This window comes from Ipomoea nil, unplaced genomic scaffold (genome assembly GCF_001879475.1).
Source record: "Ipomoea nil cultivar Tokyo-kokei standard unplaced genomic scaffold, Asagao_1.1 scaffold2805, whole genome shotgun sequence".
NCBI lineage: Eukaryota > Viridiplantae > Streptophyta > Magnoliopsida > Solanales > Convolvulaceae > Ipomoea > Ipomoea nil.
This window is the reverse complement of record NW_017619233.1, coordinates 4251573-4272944: the sequence shown is the minus strand read 5'-3', so window position 1 is coordinate 4272944 and position 21372 is coordinate 4251573. Positions and strand designations below refer to the sequence as shown.

At 36.9% G+C, this 21372-nt stretch overlaps 3 protein-coding genes across 7 annotated transcripts; all 3 read right to left on the bottom strand.

Annotated features, from left to right (window-relative positions):
- Window positions 1–607: 607 nt before the first annotated feature.
- Window positions 608–4347, bottom strand: LOC109158173 (senescence-associated carboxylesterase 101). 3 transcript variants are annotated; one of them, XM_019306038.1, is made up of 4 exons: window positions 4095–4347; window positions 3660–4063; window positions 1670–2215; window positions 608–1569 (listed from the first exon to the last, which is right to left on the bottom strand). In XM_019306038.1, the coding sequence occupies exons 2-4, from the start codon at window positions 4056–4058 to the stop codon at window positions 736–738; spliced, it is 1779 nt and encodes a 592-aa protein (XP_019161583.1). In that variant the 5' UTR covers window positions 4059–4063; window positions 4095–4347; the 3' UTR covers window positions 608–735. The 3 variants fall into 3 exon arrangements, with proteins under 3 accessions (XP_019161583.1, XP_019161585.1, XP_019161584.1); XM_019306040.1 differs by having other exon boundaries at window positions 3660–4032; window positions 4141–4347; XM_019306039.1 differs by lacking the exon at window positions 4095–4347 and having other exon boundaries at window positions 3660–4090.
- Window positions 4348–6190: 1843 nt separating this feature from the next.
- On the bottom strand, window positions 6191–15149 carry LOC109158235 (GPI ethanolamine phosphate transferase 1). 3 transcript variants are annotated; one of them, XM_019306122.1, is made up of 18 exons: window positions 14751–15149; window positions 14416–14607; window positions 14195–14350; window positions 13693–13986; window positions 13151–13368; window positions 12976–13050; window positions 12802–12868; window positions 12178–12503; window positions 9349–9582; window positions 9055–9242; window positions 8593–8734; window positions 8390–8498; window positions 8091–8193; window positions 7804–7993; window positions 7394–7492; window positions 7246–7304; window positions 7001–7106; window positions 6191–6570 (listed from the first exon to the last, which is right to left on the bottom strand). In XM_019306122.1, the coding sequence occupies exons 1-18, from the start codon at window positions 14995–14997 to the stop codon at window positions 6415–6417; spliced, it is 2961 nt and encodes a 986-aa protein (XP_019161667.1). In that variant the 5' UTR covers window positions 14998–15149; the 3' UTR covers window positions 6191–6414. The 3 variants fall into 3 exon arrangements, with proteins under 3 accessions (XP_019161667.1, XP_019161668.1, XP_019161669.1); XM_019306123.1 differs by lacking the exons at window positions 7001–7106; window positions 7246–7304; window positions 7394–7492; XM_019306124.1 differs by lacking the exons at window positions 6191–6570; window positions 7246–7304; window positions 7394–7492 and having other exon boundaries at window positions 7007–7106.
- A 788-nt stretch (window positions 15150–15937) lies between these two features.
- Window positions 15938–18242, bottom strand: LOC109158236. The gene is made up of 4 exons (XM_019306125.1): window positions 17840–18242; window positions 17692–17745; window positions 16963–17022; window positions 15938–16298 (listed from the first exon to the last, which is right to left on the bottom strand). The coding sequence occupies exons 1-4, from the start codon at window positions 18194–18196 to the stop codon at window positions 16173–16175; spliced, it is 597 nt and encodes a 198-aa protein (XP_019161670.1). The 5' UTR covers window positions 18197–18242; the 3' UTR covers window positions 15938–16172.
- Between the last annotated feature and the right edge of the window lie 3130 nt (window positions 18243–21372).

Below are 21372 nucleotides of genomic sequence, written 5' to 3'. Positions count from 1 at the left end.
CTACTCTTCTTATCCAGAAGTATAATTAACTAGAGCAATAAAGATTCAATTACTTAGAGATAGATCCAGAGAGGGGGCAATGGGGACAGTTGCCCCCCACCCCCACCCCCACCCCACTATATGTGTGTGTGTATATATATTATATACTTTAGTATACATAAACAATATATTATTATACATAAAATTAATTGAAAGTTGAAATAGCTTAATTGGTTAGTAGTGAATTTTTATTACAAAAGATCTAAGGATCAAAATTTTGCTTTCCTCTCTCACTTACCTAAATTTCTGAATTCACCACTGTAATTAGTGTATTGCAATTGGAGAGGTCCAACTCTTTTATAATTTAACTAGAGGGATTCAGATTCAGGGAGAGCATTGCAATTAGAGAGGTCCAACAACTCCAATCTCACAACCCCTGCTTTTCTTACTCCAATCTCAATGATTTCCCAAACACACCCTTATCTCATCATCTAATAATGTGGCTATTTCTCATCAAGTACCATCAACACATTATACTTTGAACAAAATTGGAAGGTCAAAAAAGGTATAACCTGAAAATCAACTTCAAAATCAGGCTGTAAAATGGAAATCTGGCAAAAATTTGAAGTTGAAGTTAAAGAGCTAGCCATACTAAAAGAGATCAAACAACCTATTTAATTAGCTATTCTTACAAAATGCAAATTACATTATATACAAGGTTTGTAGCAAGCACAGTTGTGTGGAAACAAGAAGCTGCTAAACATAAGCGCGATATTCATCACAAATATAAGCACGATATTCTTGATTTTTCATAAACAAGGTCAAGGGCGAAGTGCAAGAGGGTTCAATAATTTTATTGTATTCCACCCACCACTGCCTGAAGGTGCTCCCTTCCAGAAAAATTTCAGAGGATACTAAATAACTATGTATTAACTTCATCACATACTCTTCAAACCTTACCAAATAGTCTCTTGACAATGTTTTCTCCTCAATGCTGCTTTGCCCATCTCCCAATACTTTGCAAGAAATGACTGCCTCCTCTACATCTCCCCAGAAGCAAGAATCTTCGGTGAGGCTAACAGGTTTGTTTCTCGGTTTGGATGAACATCCTTGCAGTTTGTCTTCATTCACCCATTTCTCCAACTGTATATAGTGTTTAAATTTTTCGACTCTTCCTCCATGTCTATAGCCTTTCTTTCCATCCCTGTAGTATTCAGCTATGTCTAGCGGCTCAACCATTCTTCTATAAGCTGTTCCTGCATAAAGCCAGCGAGTGCGAAATGCAATCCCTTCTTTCTGGGGCATTTTCTCCGCTTCTTCAACCATTCGCTTCCAGTACCTCTCGAGGATTTTCTTGTGTTTGATAATTTCTTGTCTACTTATAATCTTTTCTCCACTTTGGAACTGTACATTTTTGAAAGAATCATAGTACCCGCCTTCTCCAACCATGGACTTCTTGTACCACTCAAGAAAAGTCATGTCCTTTTTCATCTCATTTAGCTTCTTGGACGGATCAAATGCACTTCTCTTAAAAGCACTTGCCAAGTTTCTCTCTATGTTTGTAACAAGAGAGTTGAAGTTACTATTTTTCTGTTCATGGAGATATAAAGAATGAGAAGTTAGCAAGAATATATATATAAAATAGCATCAAATATAAAAATTTATAAGCCTAAAGGTTCATATACCATACCATATCAACTCCAATTGCTCCTAGCTGTATAGCGATCCCTGCTTGAAGTGGAGTGGCACTTAAGTTCCAAGGCAGTGAAGTTCCTTGACGCACTGTTTTAGGCTGGATCCATCTCAAAATCTGCCCATTGATCTCAACACTATTATTGCTCGGATACTGGCTTTGTGCAACTTCTGAGCTCATTGCCTTCATTGCCATCAGAGTTGCTTCGGGTTGCTCAAAACACGAACAGTTTGACTCTGAGCATAATAAGAATATGCCAAATGGCTTGTAATTAACATGGATTTGTTGGCAGATGAAACTCCAGGGAATTGGATCATGCTTGTGGACAACATGCAAAAAACATGGATTCCACGATGGACGTTCGGATATGGCTTGTTGGAAACTGTGATCGCCAACGAGTGGTGAACCAAACGTGATACAAAGTAGATGCTTCTTGTCCTTGGACGAAAGGCTGTCAAGTAGCCACAAGGTGAAGAGGGATGCCACAGAACCCCCGAGAGAATGGCCAGTGATAATTAGCCGAGTCTGAGTGGCACTGCATAACTGCATTCAATTCAGAGAGTGAAGTGAAATAGCGTCACAACCACTATACTTCTGTCAAACTCAAACAAAAGATGCCAAACATAGCAATTACAGCAGAAGTATCCAAGTAAAAACTTTGTTCCAAACTGCAGTTGTGCTGAAATTATTTATTACTCAAACTAACCATGCCCATCAAAATATGGTTTGGTGTAATGGTATTAAATTCATGCTTAATGTGAAATACTAGCATCAACTACCACCTTTATCTATTTGCATATTTATCTGTTACTATAAGTACAAAAATAAATTCATTATCAGCTTCTTTTATTTACGATATCTTCTATCCTCTCTATTCTCATTTATTTATACTATAACATAACCCACCTACACATACACTTAGGTGGCGTTTGGTTCAAGTCATCTAAAATTACTAAGGTAATATGAGAATGTACTATTACATGGTAGCCAACTACCATGTAGTGTGATAGCATTCTGGTTACTAACTTACCATTTCAAATAGGTGGCTATAAGTTTGAATCCTGGTGGTAGAGACTTAGATTCTTAATAGATACGGAGTACTACTTTGTAAAGTTTAAAAAATTATTTATATTATTTCAAATAAAACTCAAACTATAAATTGATTTTAAATTTTTTATGAACTCGATAAGTTATTGATTTAGATAGTTTTAGTTATATTATATTCAAATACAAATGTGGTTTGAATATTAAATATTAAAATTTTACATATATTAGATTCGAAAATGAAAATTATATATATTTCGCTCAAACTAAACATATCCGAAAATTTCGCTCAAACTAAACATATCCGAAAATATTGGGCCTAAAAACTCACTCGAAATTTGAACTAGTGTTTTTTGTTAATTGTTATAACATTGTAATCCAAAAAATTGAATTTGAAAAATGAATTTTAACTATCAACAACATACTGTTTCTACATTTATAGGACTTTGCTATTTCATTATTGGTATGTCATCCACCCAACAACATAATCATTTAATCTATCATATTATCATATCATGTCAACATTAATGCCACATCATTGTATATCTTTATAAAAATAAAAAATTAAAAAATGTTCTATTGAACTTTGTTACTTGAATAATTAATTAAAACTCCAAACACTGCACCATATTATTAACTTATTACACATCCATTATTTTATTTAATATTAACATTCAAAAAAAAAAACATCAATTTAGAAAAATCTTCTTTTATCTTTTTTTTTTTTTTTGAAAGCAAAATTTAGAAAGAAAGAAAAAAAGTTCTAAAAGAATCTTCTAAAATTAAAATTTCTAATGTTAAAAAGTTCTTTCTTTACAAAGTTGCTGTTTTTACTTTACATAAATAAATCAAAACTATTAATTACTTTACATTAAGTTGCTGTCTTATGAGGAAACCTTGTTAATCATAAAATCAAAGAAATGAGGAAAGAGGAGTTACATACCTGGAGCTTGAGCAGATTAAGTTGTTCAACAATGGAAGCAAAAAGTGCAATTGCTGCTCTGTGAACGCGGAAGGAAGGGTTGAGTTTGGTGCAGATGAAATCGAATGGAAATCCAGGTAGAAAACTCCTTAGTTCTTCCGATGAGATAAAATCGCCGCCGCCGCCGCCGCCTTGCGTTTGAAGATGATGCAAAGTAGAGGCGGGGGGCGAGGCTACAAAAGCAACAAAAATGGCGTCCTCATAAGGGGAAGCCTTGAACACAACGGAAAGCGGCCCACCGGGATCGGCGAGTGATGAGTAGCAATCTAAGATCGCACGCCATGAAAGATTGAGCAGATCTGAGCTCACCACCAAGCTCGCCAGTTCTTCTCCGCTGCACAAATTAAACCACACCCCCATTTATGGGAGAAGAAGGAATAAAATATTCTTATTCTAATTTCTAACCAAAAGGGAGAAAGGAATGATGATTATTTCAACTTACCAGCAAAATTTATTCATTTTCTTAGATAGACCTTCAATGTGCCCTACTCTTACAACAACCTATTGCAAATATGCCAGCTAGCAACTACCAAGCATTTTATAAGTTACAATTAAAATCAGGGAATAGACAATTATTCTGTAAACAGGAAGGGAAACTACGCAACATTTTCCTGTAGACTTCATGTTCATTTAAGTTGCTAGGAACATTACACATTTTATATGTATTTTTAATGTGAGTCAATCACCTTTTCTCTGTCTCAAGGGATGAAGCTGATTTGGGACAAGGGCTACCGTAAAGTTATCATTGAATTTGATGTCAAATGGGTGGTTGACTGGATTAATGCCGACGATGGAGAAGTTTCTCCGATTGGTGTCATCGCAAATAGAGTTCTACTATACATACTTCCAAATTTTACTTCCTGATGTGATAAATAAGGATTGGTTATTTTTATGTGGGTCCACAGAAAAGTGTCTCAGGAAGTAAAAATTGAGAGTATAAAATGAAAGTTCATCAAGTATTTTCCTAGTATATATTATTGATGATGGTAAGAGGTGGATGAAAAAGGATTGGCAGATCAGAGTAGACCACGTCTACCGAGAATAGAATAGAGTGGCTTATGCATTGGCGAAGAAAGCTCTTAGTTGGAATAGAGGCACCTGCCCATGCGGGAGTCTTGCTGGAGATTCTGAATGATGATCTTATGGGGGTCCCCTTCCCTCGCGTTATTACTATTGTTAGTTAGATTTGGGGTCTCCCACCTCCAACAGAAAGGAAAAACGTTAACTTCTTCATCAAAAGGTTAAATACTCAACCCCAACGTTCATACACTCTGCCCCAATAGAGTATTTAGAAGGATGTAAATCATGGTAACTTAATTGTCCAGTAGACAAAGTTAAATGTCGGTGCTCACAAGAAATCTGTTTACTTTGGATCCCACACTACCTCAATGTTAACTTGATTGAATGTATTGTATTTCAATTAAAAATTTAGTGTTATTACTATTGTTAGTTAGATTTGGGGTCTCCCACCTCCAACAGAAAGGACAAATGTTAACTTCTTCCTCAGAAGGTTAAATACCCAACCCCATCATCTCTACACTCTACCCCAACAAAGTATTTAGAAGGGATGTAAATCATAGTAACTTAGTGGTTCAGCAGACAGAGTCAAATATCAGTGCACACAAGGAATCTGTTTACTTTGGACATAATCTCACACTACCTCAATGTTAACTTGATTGAATGTATTGTATGATTAAAAATTTAGACTGTACATTTAATGTTTATTTTTAATAATAATAATAATAATAATAATAATAATAATAATAAAGACTTGAAGTCTTTAATGAAACCTTAGAAAAGGAACCAAAATGCATCCAAATAATTTTAATCTTTTCAGTTGAGCTTCTATAAAGTATAAATCTCATTTTTTTTTTCAATTTTGTGAGTTATTTTACGGAGTAATATCTAATTATCCAGTCCTACCATTACCCTATTTTTGTAGTTTTGTGAATTATTTTAAAATCCAATCCAATCATAATGCTCCCTATTTATCATGAAAAATAATAAGTGGATTCTCAATTTTTCGAAAAGGTAAACTTTTATTATATGTCTTCATTTTATTGAAAAAAATAAATTTAAAAATAAAAACAACTAGTCAACTAGTACAGTAGTAGTAATAGGCTTACTGGCAGAGTGGCACACGGTCACCCAATAAAAAAAACTGCTGAGTCATCCTCTTATCCCTAGACCCAAGTACGAAGTAGTTTACAAGAAATTACTTGGAAGCTGGAATCTACAGTACTGCATGTTTAGTCACTATCACTGAATGGCCTAGGGGACCTTTGGAATTTAGGCCAGAATACACATATTCAGTCAGTCGCATCAACTCCCCCACACAACTTAATAAAATGACATCGTTTTAGGCAAGATAGGACGCACAATGCAATGTGCGTCCTGGTGCACGATATTAACAACAGCGTGGGAGCCAATCGTTACCCCCATCATAGCCCAACCCCACTCCATAAAATTTCAAAAGTTATAAAGGCATGCCAAAAGTCCCAAGACCAGTATGCAAATAAACTTGAAATAGAAGGAAACCAGTGTATAAAGAAACAAATAGATAAAAAGGACAAAATTTTGGAAGCTATAGAAAACCTAAACAAGACTGATGCTTTACTTAATTTCTGGAAATGAAAATGCAAAGCTCAGCAGAGCAGAGCAGTTCAGTTGAGCTAAATATATGCATGCATCTGTTATCTGTATCACACCCAATGAATCACATTTCCTTCTGTAGAGTGCGCGTAATTTTGATGTCTTTTGTATATATGTTTGTGAGCGCAAAGAGCAACAACACGAACACAACTTGAGCACTCATAATTCCAAAATGACTGATGGTGTTGCCAATTTCCATCCAACTTCCTGTATTTCGTACCTGTTATCAATCACAATCATTAATCAAAACTCACCTGCAATCCTGGGCAATGATTACTTTTTCTTAAAGCTATCGCAACCCACTTTTTAAAGAGTTCTACACTTCTACTACATGGACTCTCAAATCCTACTCCCTGATGTGGCGAGCACTGATAAGCTACTTTTTTCAGTGGGTCCCAATACAAGTGTCTACATCAAGATTTTGTACGTGGGAGTAAAAGTTTGGAGTAGAAAATGGGAGTACATATTTTCCATTTTGAATACAGCTTCATTCTCCAGTTTTAAATTTTTCTTGTGATCACCGCTTTTCAGATTGTTTAACAATGTCAAATTGTCAATCGCATAATAATGATTTAAAACACTGCGTATAGTCATCAGACTGAACTTGGAAGATAGTAGATAGCCCACTTAAAGACGTAAAAAGGACTTACCAGGAAAAAGAAATGGATTGTCATTACATCAGAGCACATAATAACAAGAAAATAGCATCCCACTAATGGAACACGGATCAACTTAGTCATTGCACTAAATGCACATCTGCATTCAAATTCAGAAAGGAAAGTCAGTACAACCGGCTATTTGAGAATCCTGTGCAGTGTGAATCGTGCATGCTTTAAAAATGTATGGACTAGCTGAAACAATCAATTAATACATCAGAATGTGTTAATATACTTACATGACAAGAATGAAGGGTATAAGTAATTTGAAAATTAGTAGCGCTGCCATTAAGAAGGGCTGCAGAGAAAGCACCGCATCAAATAATCATCATAACAGGAGGTAGAAAGAGAGGGAAAGAGGTCTGTTACTTCCATTTTTCAACTTACACTGAAAACTGTGATGAACCGATAAACAGAGGATATCTCGAAACTTGCAATACTTGCAAAGTTACCAGTTCCAAAAAATGCAACATTGAAAAGGACCATCTAAAAGCAGAAATCACATTAAAATACATCTTTACAAACAGCAGAAGATTTTAAAAAATATTGATATAAATGAAACAACATAATTAGAAAAATTTATTAAATAAAAGGTCAATTAAAGGTTTTGGGAGAGTGCAAAATATGGGTGTTTAAGTAAAACATCCAGGCAAATTTTTAAGGGCACTATGTCATTTTCATGACAACCTTTTGCTGTTTTTACCCCTTCCCATTAGGAGGCAATGTTACATTTGTTCCTCCAATATTAAATCCTAAGGATATTAGAAAAGTAAGCAAATATCAATATTATAACTTACAAAGATTAATGGGATTCTTATATCCGATAACTGCAGACATCTATCATACTCTGAAAGGAGAATGCCATCCTCCACAGCATCAATTGCATTTGTTGACAGTTTCCCCTTGCTTATGTAGAGATTAGCATTCTCAAAAAATATCCAGCCGATAAGAACAAGGCCTAGAGCACCATAAAAGAGAGCTTCATATCTGCAAGGATGCCAAAATTAGAAAGTGATGATTAATCATGGTGTACACAACATAAGCACTATCATAGTCCATAATTTAACAGAAGATTGAGGGGTACCCAATTGACAGGAGTAGGAATGGAGGTGCAAAACCAATGAATATGGAAGTCAGCCGAGATAAGAGGCCAGACGCTGAAAAAAGTGGAAGGACCATTGCAAAACCTACAACAAACAAATCAAAATGGTAATGCAAGTCACTATATTCAAGAATATACCAACAAGTGCAAGTAAAAGGACTTCAACAACTACCAATTCAAAATAAAATTTAATTTTTTTTTATAAGGATGAAAGCAGTTGTGAGCAATGAGCCCTACAGCATTTTTTTCCAGGGAGGGAAGAAAAGACAGAAAAAGAATACCAGCAATAGACCAATTCATCAACTGGTGAAATCCATGCAACTCTTGCTTTTCTATTCTATGGGATGTTGACAACCAGACCATCAAAGATGATAAGCCAACCAAAATGATCTATTTCAAGATAAAAATATCAAAACTAATTATGTACTTGGGCAAGTATTATTTAAGTACTCTGAAATAAAAAGACATTAATGCTTTCACCAACCTGTAAGTGAAAGAGCAATGGAAATCTTAACTTCCTTAAATCATGAGCAAGGAGACCATGCCAATATTTATTATCTTTAGCATGCAATTCCAGGTATTGAGCAACTCCACCGATCAAAATAATCATCAGTCCACCAGTGATTCTATACATACAATAATGCTTAAGATCACAATCAGAAAATATACAAAAACCCAAAACTAGTTTTCAGGATTTCAGCAGTCATTTTATTTCAGTTTACAGAAAAGAAAATATTTAGGCTCTTCACATTCTAATGGAGCTTATCAGTGAGCATTGATAGCGGGAATTTGTAACTTTCTAGCAAATATCTTCAAAGAAAACAAAGAAAGCACCATCATCAAAATAATAACAGAGAAAACTAAATCACCATGATTTTGACATAATGAAACCATTAATGACAATTCTGCAATGCCAAAGGGAAAGAAAGGATATGAAATGACTTACACCAGTGGAGTATTTTCTGGAATTTCAGGAGGCATGAGAGTAAACACGGATAGAAGCCAGCATGCAAGCCACAAAAAGATAGGTATTCCAGATCTCTGTGGCATCAACTTGAATAGATAAATAGATGAGGTAGCCCCCAGAGTTATGAAACACCATGTGTAGATTTTTCTCTCAGTAAAGCTTATCACCTGAGTAGGTACCAGATAGAGTAATTGAAGAGAAGTTCAGGCTTCTCAATAGCATATTTATCACATCTAAACAAGAATATCACTTGAGTGTGTTGGGAAGCCATACCAAGAGTTCAAGAATGAGGATGGAAAAAATACAAGTAGCAATGAGCTTCAAAAAGTAACTACATTTCCTGCCACCCAAGTATCTCCAGAGTGCCGTAAGAAACTTATACTCGCTAAATATTTGTGTCCAGAGAAATATTGTCATCGCAATATATGCATGATAAAGGGGAGGAGAGCGTTCATAGAGCAGAAGAACACACACTACTCCCATTAGCAGCCCTCCACAAAGATATGCCTACCAGAATGTGAGATCAATGCAAAAAGTAAGATAAACATAATCTTAAAATACTTTACTGTCAGCACTATATAGTTTGGATAAAAAGAGCATTTTAGTACTTTCCAAGACAATTGTAAGCAACACCTTAGCTTGCCCATTTTTGTTCTAACACTTGGTCCTGCTACCATACTTCAAGATACATATTTTTTAGACAACTAGTATCTGTGCGTGCATATCTTCTTCTTCTTCTTCTTCTTTTTTTTTTCTTTGGGGGGGGGGGGGGGGGGGGGTGGTGGTGGAAGGCAAGCATTTTATAGTTTCACCTATAATTTTTTTCATGCTTCACTATTGCCGAATTCTTCTTGTATCATCATTATGATATGATGATTAAGGGAATATCTTTATTATTATAACTGATTTATTATCTTTACTATTAGAATTGATTTATTTCCTTTAGAGATAGCAAATAATTAGGGTAAGGATCTTTAGTGATTCTCCTTTCCTTTTTATGTTTTTGCTAGTCTTCCTTTCCTTTTTATGTTTTACTAGTCTTTGTAACCCTCTTATATAAAGGGGATTTTCATTCTAATAAAAGGACAAGCAAGAAAGAAGTTAAGTTAAAATCAAGAGGTGGGAAAACTCTCAAAACGTTCCTATTATCTTTGTTCCTTATATTTATCTCTCAACATAGACAACCCCAATAACCCTACTCGCCCTTTGACGCGTGCTTTCGCCCGAAAACATAACATTTTGGTTCCGTTGCCGGGCGTCAATATGGGCGATATCAAGAAACTCCAGGACGAGGTCCGAGCTATCCAGGCATCCATCGAAAAACTGGAACACCTTCCTGCAGCTGTGGACTCTCTAACCGAAACAGTAACTAATCTCTCCCAGATGGTGCACTCTTTCTTCACATCGCAGGCCACCACTTCCACAACTGTGGCAGCCTCTCATGACAACCAAGCCACTCCGGAGACTGCACTGCCGCAGCCAGCTGCTCCCGTTCCGGCTACACGATTCACCAGATTGGAGTTCCCCACTTTTGATGGCAAAGGGGACCCTCTTGTTTGGCTCCATCGCTGTGAGTTGTTCTTTGATAAATCACTGCATTCTGATCATGAGAAGGTTACCACAGCAGCGTATTATCTGTTCGATAGCGCCCAACTGTGGTACAAACGTCGCATGCAGGATGGTCAACAATTTTCTTGGAATCAATTCAAAGGTGCATGCACCCTCCGTTTTGGACCACCCCGGAGCATCAACCCGTTAGGTGAACTGGCAAACCTCAAACAACATGGTCGGGATTTAGACGAATTCATAGATGATTTCCAGACCCTCCTCGCTAGAGCTGACAACGTCCTTTATTCTCAACAAGTCAATCTGTTCACAGCCGGCCTTGATGAGGTTCTACGTATAGATGTTGAAAGGATGCGGCCAGTTTCTCTTGATGAGGCCATTAACATAGCACGAGATTATGCTCGTAAAGGCCTCCTGCTTCACAATGCACCTCCCCGACAAACTTTCCCATCCCAAACACCCCCTAGTTGCGCCATAACAGTGCACCAACAGCCACAATCACGCCCTCAGTTCCATAAACTCTCCCCGACAGAAATGATAGAGCGCCAAAAGCGTGGCCTCTGCTATAATTGTGATGAACCATGGGTAAAGGGCCATCATTGCAAACAACTATTATACATGCTTGGCTTTAATGGCGAAGGGGACGATGAGCCAATTGACGCAACGACCCCAGACTAATCCATTCCCACTTTTCTAGATTTCAAGCTTGAGGACAAGCTTGATGTCCAAGAGGGGAGTAATGATATGATGATTAAGGGAATATCTTTATTATTATAACTGATTTATTATCTTTACTATTAGAATTGATTTATTTCCTTTAGAGATAGCAAATAATTAGGGTAAGGATCTTTAGTGATTCTCCTTTCCTTTTTATGTTTTTGCTAGTCTTCCTTTCCTTTTTATGTTTTACTAGTCTTTGTAACCCTCTTATATAAAGGGGATTTTCATTCTAATAAAAGGACAAGCAAGAAAGAAGTTAAGTTAAAATCAAGAGGTGGGAAAACTCTCAAAACGTTCCTATTATCTTTGTTCCTTATATTTATCTCTCAACATAGACAACCCCAATAACCCTACTCGCCCTTTGACGCGTGCTTTCGCCCGAAAACATAACACATTACCTCAGAATAACAAAAATTGCAATTCTTAGTGCATATCCCTTTTTGAGACAAAAAAGTAAGCTACATGAGGTGCAAATCACAATTCACAACTTATGTTGAAAGTAATGATACATGCAGGACACCAGGATGCAATGGACTCATGTACATGGCAAGCCAAACCAGATGGCTAATGATTAAAAAGCACCTGCATTCTACTATTTTCCCTATTTATAATCAGCAGGAGATATAGAATAATATTCACAGGCAACTCTTTCATTCTCATGTCCCTATTCCACACCCACTCACAGTTGTCAATCAAAAAACACAAAAAAAATAATTAAATAAAAGTTTCCAGTCTCAATTACTTCATCACTTTGTCCCCCACTCCCTAGAAAGAACAAGGAAAAGATCCTTGAAGGAGAAGAACAAATTCAGTTACCTTTGGGCTACTTTTCCTCGAGCCAAAGAATTGTTCCTTCCGGAAAAAATTTTCAGGTAAGGAGGTATAAGATTCCAAAACATGTAGTACAATATAGACCATCCAACCAATATAGCCAAGAGTAATTACAGTCATCAACATCAACCAATCATAAGTCTGAAAGTAGTTAAGTCCGCTAAGTGCCAAGCTCCTGAGATCTTCCAACAGCTTCATCGCAGCTTTATAATCTCTGACAGATATCAGATACTCAATCTCACCCAGTACTAGTGAATGATTGGACAGTGGTTTGAAAGGCTTGAAATAAAGTGAATGCAACTGTTTTAATTCTAGTTATTTGTAAAGGAAAATTTTCAAAGATAACAAATTCATGCTGTAGTTCTTGTGGGCCCAAAGTCAAACAAAAGGAAGGAATAAAAGAATTGGATAAAGTTTCAAGGAAATATAAATATGAGAGGAAGGGCATCATTCAAGAGTATGAGCTAGTTGCTGGTAAACAGAAAACAGGAAAGTAAAGGGCTTGGTTTTACAAAATACATGTGATTCAAAGAAGGAAGAAATCAACCAATAAGTGTGTGTGTGTGCACATGCACTATTGCACTAATACAAGGTCCTCATAAAGGATACCAGACTTGCGCAGGAACTGGTTGAGAATTTGTTTCGTATTGGCTAGCACCGCTTCGACTTCATCCCCCTAAAATTAAAAGTGTCAAAGTTTAAACTACAGCAATCCAGGATAAAGAAATAAAAATTTTGCACCAGGTTAAATGGGAAAGGTAGCTCAAAGTTACAAAAACTGACCTCATTAAGTTTAATGTAATCAAGAGGCAAATTGCCAACAGAGTTAATAGGACACGACAAACCAAGAAGAGTTGACTGCACAAAATTTGGAAGGGTAGGGGGGCACATCAGAAATCAAACATTAGGGGTATTGAAACAAGAAAATTTTACACCAAAGAATTCCAAAAAGGACAACCATAAGAGGTGCAATATCAGCTTGATTAACATCCATCCTTGATATACCATTTAGCCCCCACTCTGAAGGTGTTGGTGTATCATGCAAATGCTCATCAACGAACCGAACAGATTTATCGGGATGGTTATTGTGGGAGTCAAGCATGGGATGTCCAATGCCAGCCCCCCAAGCAACAAGCGGAGTATCAGTGTTCGAAGGATGCCCATCTCCATGACTCCCTAAAATAAAAGCTTATTATTACATGTCAAATTCTAGAAAATGTTGTAGACATCAAAATAAGACTTGGCTGCTCTCAAGGTAATCCAAGACAAGTCAAGGCTATTTGTTCACATTGACAGTCAAGTTCTTTTATCCCAGTGATGATACACAATAATACAAATGGCCCTTCCTCTACACATAAAAAACATATATCTTTCTACCAAAAAAATGGATTAAATTTGCAATCGCATGATCGGCCTGGTATATGATTGTGATGTGAATTTGTAAAATAAAATACTAGCACTCATTATCCATAAAATTTTGATGGCAACTCAAGTTACAACCTTTATCACTCATCCCATGATCAGCGGTAAATATATATGCTGTTGAATTGTCCTTGAAGTAACTCTGAATAAGATTGTAAACTCTTTCAGCAATACTATCAACAACCTTAACATTATTGAGATATATGGATGAATAAGGTCGATGTGCATGACCATTTGAATCACAACCAAGCAGGTGTAGAAATATAGTAAGCTTATCCTGTTGAAGAAGTTGTTTCAATTCTGGGTCCTTGTTAGACCTATTCAAGAGGCTCTGGAATTGATCAAGTGACCACTCATCCAAAAAAGAAGCATCTGCAGATTATACCATTAGATCAATAAAGATATACCATAAATTATGAGTTTGGAAGCTAGGAGAATATGTATTATTCCTCAATCTCCCATTACTTATGTGAAAAACAAAGAAAATGCTATTTCAGCTGGGACAAAATAAAAAATAAAAAAATTGCAAGTGAGTAGTTCTGATCGACATAAACATAAGAAGTCAGACATTATGACGAACCAGTAGCAAAATCTTCATAATCATGAGGGTAGGAATTCCAAGTGCTATGCGGCAAGGCACCACAGAATATGGGAATAATGTCAGGACTGCCAAAAGCAAATGTATGCCGGCTTCTATTAAATACTGAATCAAACTCAACTGGATTTGCCTTCCAACCTGGAATCAAATATAAAGTCATAAAAGTTCCCCCACAAAAAACCAGTGTAGAAATGAATGGGCACCTTTGGTGACAGCACTAGGATCCTCGTAGAATCCAGCAATTATAGCAACATGTCCAGGCCTAGATTCTGTTGGAGGACGAGCATGCGATACTCCCCACCGGCCTTGCTCTTTAATCACACTCCTCAAAAATGGCGCTCTATAATTCCCTTCTGAATCAGGCTCAAAAAACTTATCGGCCCGTAACCCATCAGCTGCAAATAACAGTTATCAATCCATTAACTAATAAAGCAGTAATCTTGAACTCCAGAATCTACAAGACGCACAAAAATATCTAAGTCCATAAGTCAGCGTATCATTCATTGCGTCAAAGCATCAAACAGTTGGTGTACTGTACCAATCAAGAGAACAAGACGCTTGGCGGGAGCAGAGTAGCGAGGAGTGACGGGGTCCATGCCGTGAACAATAGGAGTTTTGAAGTAAATGTCGAAGATGCTGAGCATGTAAACTGCGTGTAAAACGATTCCCACAACCACCAGCCATTTCTCTCTCCTTTTGAGCCATTTTTTCCTCTCTGTGACGATGCTTCGCTCTGATCTCTTTCCTTGGACGCCTTCCACTCCTAAGATCCCATCGCCTCTCATTGCTTAACCTTTCTCCGGAATTCAATGTCTCGCCGGATCTCCTAGTACAAACATGCTCCGACGTGTAAAAACCTTTTCTTGAGTATAAATCACTTTGACCGCCTCCGGTTTTCGGGTCGAGCTTCCTCAAATGCTCAATTACAATTTTGTTTTCATCAAAATGCAAAAAATTTCATAAGCTTTGTTTTGTATTTTAGTTTTTAGCAGTTAACTAATTATGTTAATTAGTTTGACTGAATGGTAGTATTAGTTAGTATTTTTTAGAAAAGAAAATGGTTAAATATATTTTTAATGATTTATTTTTAAATTTTAATGCTCTAAAATAACATATTCATCAATTTAATTAATGTTGTAAAAATTAGTTTAAGTGGCCGCGCGTCGACTAGGCGCTAGACAATCTTAAACCGAAGCGATTTTAACTCTAAACGATTTTTAGTTGGCTGATCGACTAATCGGCCAACTAGGCACCCTAGGCGCTGAGTTGGACGCCTAACTCTGCTTAGTTGGCACCTAACTAGACTGAGTCGGCGCTCGACTCTACCGAGTGGTATTTTTTGCCTACTCTATTGCTCCTCTTTTATATTCCTTCAACCATATACTCAAGTAACCATCTAACATATATAATTGACTAATTTATAAGATTATAATAGTCTACCAACTTATAGCCCACTAGTCTTAGTGAGAAAAATAGAGACGATATACTCAAATTACTCGACCGAGCACCGATTGAAGCTCTTAGGCGCCGCCCGGGCGCTAGGCATCCCCAGGACGCCCGACTAGCGCCTTCTGCAACATTGAATTTAATTAATTTTTAAAAGTTTAAAGGTCTAATTAATTTTTTAAGTAAAAGTAAAATTCAGGAACATTGAAATATTAGTTTTGTCATCCAGTGATTCTCATTTCAAGGATCTCACTCTCTTGGGAATAGCCAAGAATGGTATACAACAGAAGACAAGTAGGAAACTATCTTTCTGTTTTCCTTGAGCAAAATAGTGTTTCAACAAGACACCTACGCAACCGGAAAACAAAATACAGGAAATGCATCTTATCAAATATGATACAACAACAACAACGGCCTGTTAAGCAATCGGCAATGACAAAGGGCGTATTCTTGTTGCATCATCTCATGTTTCTTTCTATCAAGTAGAATTTCATTTTGTCAGGAGTCATAAGGTCTATATAAGATCTTCTTCATCCTGAAAGCTCAAATTCAACGTTTGCAACTTGAAGCCTGAACCTTGTATAATCTCAACCAAACTTGAAGCCACCCCTGTAGCTTGTATTGTTGTTTGCTTTGTTAACTACACACAAAATTTCATCAATGTTAAACATGGTAAAACAAACATTCAAAATGCAATCCAGATTGCCCCTTCAGGGGACAAGCCTATAAGACACTAGACCATGCTCAAGAGCAACAGATAATAGAAATATGCAAGCAAGGCAGTGAGGCACACCCTAGTCCTGACTTCCTAGTTCCTAGTCAATTTGGGACAAACCACCTAGGAGGGAAAAACTATCTTTGAGGATTCACCATCAGCAAGGCTTGCTGGATGATGATGATGTCAGAGAAATAGAATTCCTAAGTGATGAGGTGCAGCATGGCCCGATTTGCAATAAATTCTTTTATTGGGAAGATAGGTTTCTCTTGCATCACTTGTACAATTTAATTATGTGCATTTGGGCTTAAAGAAAGGGAGATCAATTGAAGAAAAGGATGTCCAAGAATGGTTAGTGAAGAAAAGGCATTGGCAAATGATGTGCATTTAATTATGTCCTTTACTTCTTCTTTATGTGTGTGTACACTTGATTAATGAAGAAAAGGCATTGGCAAATGATGCACGAGTAATTCAGTTTAAGAACTTCTCTACAAGCCAAGTATCCACAAGAAGATTTTCAGCATTAATGTTTTGATTTGTTATAGATATGGTTAACATATGTAAGAAAGAGGCAAGTAGCAAAACTCACATCTACACTCGCCAAGCCTTCAAGAACTCGAACTTTGAGATCAGTTATACCTTCTGTTTCCTGCAGATATATGAAGAACCAAAAGGATATTAATGCAAGATCCACTAAACTGTTTCATCATTGATATTAGCATTTACTAATGTACTAGGAGTAGTATTTTTTCAATTGAAATGGTGAAAATTACTTCAAGTTCAAGACACACCAATAAAGAGAATGAGGGTAAAGGAGGGAGTTTATGCCAAAGCAAGAATCAGTAGATAGCTCTAAGTTACTTGTGTTCATCCATAATCCATTACAATCTTGAACCGTTATCGAGACAACCTAATGCATATTGTTTCATTGCATCCAATTGGCATTATAAGCAAAAGAAACTAGAGAATAACAGAAACCAGAAAAAACATGTTAGAGTTACATTTACCTCAGTCAACGGATATGAGCGAATATTGGTAAATAACTGTTAGTTGATTGTTATTAGTGGATTAGTTGTTAGCTATAGCTGATTACATGCAAAATGACTTTATCAAAAAACTGATCGAAAAAGCTGTTTTGAGCAATTGTTTGAATTTTAGTATTTTTGAGCAATAAACTGCTACAAAAAGCTACTTAATCAAACAATCATATTATTTTTTAATCAAGTCAAACTACTAAAAGTGGTTAAATGAACCAAAATTGGCTGATAAGGTAACTATGTTGGATATCTTTGAACTAAAAACGCAGGAATCGGATTACCTCTAAAGCCTTGGTCACTTTCGGAATGGCTGCGTCACTCATGGTTCCTTCGGCCTGCACATTGGAGATCATTAACACCATAGAATTGAAGCATTCTAGAACCGAAAGTAAATACTAAATTTCTCATAAGGAAACATATAATAAATACATGGAAGAACATGGTGAGAACGTCGGAAGCAGACACAGGAACTGAAACGGTCTGGTCAGCGGTGACCGGGGGCGAAGAAGATGCATCCTCTCCTGCTGCTTCCTCCGTGGCCACGGCGCCACCATCGCCTTCTGGAACTAAGGTTTCCTCCTCCGCGACGGACCTAATCCTCTTGATTCTCGAAAACCTCTTCAATGGCAATAGAACGGGAGAGTAGGAAGTGGCAATGCCACATTGAGTCCGAAATCGAAGGCGGTGGAGGGGTAGTAGCCGGCACGAATCGATTGAAGAAGAAGAAGGAAGAAGCAAAAGGGATTTGGGTCCGTAAATGGAAAACGGGGAGACAGTGGCTGCCATTCTGTTTCCTCTTTAAGATTTTATCACCATTGCTGGAGTTCCGCAATTTATCCAGAAGGAAGGAAATGAGTATTTAAAATTGGTCCCTATAATTTGACTTAATAACAAATGGACACCCATTTTGCTTGCTTTCACTCTCCTTGCTATTTCCATTTTGGCATCTTTATCTTTTCACATGATTTTTAGTACTATTGACTCTATTATAGTTGATTGACCACAAGATCTTTGACAGTTGTAAATAATTTTGATTGAGAATATCTTATTTTTTTTACTTGAGAATATCTTATAAGACATTAAAAAACACAGTCACTGCTTATGGGCCCGAACCTGGGTGATCTATCCATGACCAGGATGAAGCTTGGGTGAAACTAAGTGGAGGTCCGAACCGACTGATGTTGAAGAATCAGCGGATGAGTTGTGGTTAGGGGTGAAATGCCACTCGAACCCAGAGCTAGCTGGTTCTTCTCAAAATGCGTTGAGGCGCAGCAGTTGACTGGACATCTAGGGGTAAAGCACTGTTTCGGTGCGGGCCGCGAGAGCGGTACCAAATCGAGGCAAACTCTGAATACTAGATATGATCCCAAAATCACAGGGGTCAAGGTCGGCCAGTGAGACGATGGGGGATAAGCGCCAAATATTTAATACAGTTAAGAGTAATGTTATGTGCAAAGCTCTAAGCAAGAAACCTTACATGAATTAGATGAGATTAGATAATAAAAATTCTTTTACATTTCCATTTACAAACAAATCCCAATGATCAAAATGGAGAAATTGCTTTGACACATGATAGTAACTCTCATCCCGAGATAAGCTAGCCCACTATACTAGTATTTGAACTTTAGTAACATTATTTTTCTTAATCATTCATTTTCCTAGGACAACTATAGATTCAACTAATATTGCCAATCAGGTCCAGTTGTTGGAGGTTTAATTTGCACCCTCACCTCTGGTCTTGCTTTTGAGTTGCGAAACGTGAAAAATATGGTGAATGGGAGAACTCGGAGGCAATTTCTACTAGACCAATCTTCTCAACGGCCAAATAGGGCCTATAAGATTTTGGAGTTAACTTCACATTAGATCTAACAAAAGCTTAAAGTTTGTTTGTAAGTGTAAGAAGATATTTTACACTTCGTATATGATGAGAATATACACGGTTATATACACATGCAAATGTCTAAGAAAGAAAAGACTATCCATATAATCATGGCATCCTATTCCTACAAAACTGCTCCCATTCTTTTATGACTTGCATCTATCTCCACAACAAAAATGGAGAATTTTGGGAGAGCTAACACAAGAGCATGGCAAAGAGCCTCTTTTAATTTTCCAAATGTTAATTTAGCTTTAGGAGACTATGAAAAAGAATCCTTTAATGTTGGATCCGTTGGTAAAAAAACAAAGAGTAGAAGCACAAAGATATATACTTCTACGCCCAACTCCTTCGCATTACCTCTCGTTTCTAGTTGGAATTTGATTTGCACACCCCCCACACGTGAGAGAACCTCTATGCTATACAATTCTACAAGCTCCAAAAGAGCTCTTTTATAAAAGGGGGGTCAAATCCTCTTTCCAAATCAATGTAGGACAAAAACTCACTTTTTCCCTTCATTTTCCAACTCAAATGGGTCTACTTTGAGAATCAATATCTCATTCACCCATTATCCGTTTTGAGCGTACAATATATCAATCTCTTCGTCTCACTATGAAGAATCTGAATCCACTTTGACCCACCCAAATCGAAAGTGGACCCCACTGATAATTGTACCACAAAATAGCCACTTAACATGTCATTTTAAGCTATTTTTTTCCAACATTTAACATATTGGTAAGTGATTTTATTATCACTTATAATAATTCCTTAGAGCATCCCCAAAAGAAAATTGTTCTTGAATTTTCAAACGGTAAAAGCTAGGGGTTTTTAACAAATGTGGAGGAGGACTTTTGGAGAGTTTCTTCTTCCTGGAAGAAGGGAGGTTTTGTCAGAAAAATAAATAAAAAATTAAGCTGCGTGAAATTTCAAGTTTCTTCCTCTTAGATTTCGCGTCTCACTACCTGGGGCTCAATTGAAATTCATTTTATTCTTTTTGCTTTTTTGCTTTTAAGCTGGCCAGCTGCTTTGTTTTTTTTTTTTTTGTTTTTTTTTTTTGTTTTTAAAATAATTTAATGTTGAACAAGTGAGTAACTATATGTCTCAACATGAATCAGTTTAGAATTGGGTAAGAGCGAAATTTCATGACCACGTTGTTTTATTGGGGACAAGGATTTTGACTCTTGGAAGAATTATACATACTAAAGAAGAATATCATTCAACTTAGGCCACAACTCAGGAACCATAATAGAGGATCCTTCAGCTACAAAAATTTCTTCTTCACTCACCACTGTTACATTTATCCTAGTATCTCTTAACTCTAACTTTCTTCCATTTATTTATTTCTTTTTGACTGGCTTCTCTAAGAGCAACCACACCAATGCATAATGGGAGAATAATGTCAGAAATTTGTGCCTTGTGGAAGAAAGAGAAGGAAGAAATATTTCTTTTTGACTGGCTTCTCTAAGAGCAACCACACCAATGCATAATGGGAGAATAATGTCAGAAATTTGTGCCATGTGGAAGAAAGAGAAGGAAGAAAGAGAAAAATGGGATCCTCCTGCAAATGTGGGGAGATTTCAGAAATGTGGGACCCACCACAATTTTTAACCAAGTGTGACAGCCATGCGTGGCTGTCACCTCTGCGCCCAGCTGGCGCGTGCACAGCTGGGCGCGTCAGGCGCGCCGGACAGTCTTTATTTATTATTATTTTTTTTTTAAATTTAATTTTCCTTTTTTTCTTTCCTTTTTTTCTCTCCCCTCCCATCTTCTCTTTCCTAATAACTCTTACATTATCCCCTATTCTCCCCAACAAATGTGGATGCTCTAAGAGCACCATTATCAGCGAATATTTTGTGATTTTTGGAACAGTGAGTGCTGACATGGTGGAGAGATAAGCCAAGAGAGAGAAAAATAAGTTTACTTTGCAAAAATGAGTTTTTGAAATAGTGTTTAGATCAGAGGAACAAACGAAACTGTGCGCGTTTCGCGCACAGCAAAGCCAAGCCAAGCACGTGGAGTGCACGCGCCTCGGCGCGTTAAGCATCAGTTTTTTTTTTTTTTTTTTTTTGTGTCAGATCAGTTTTTT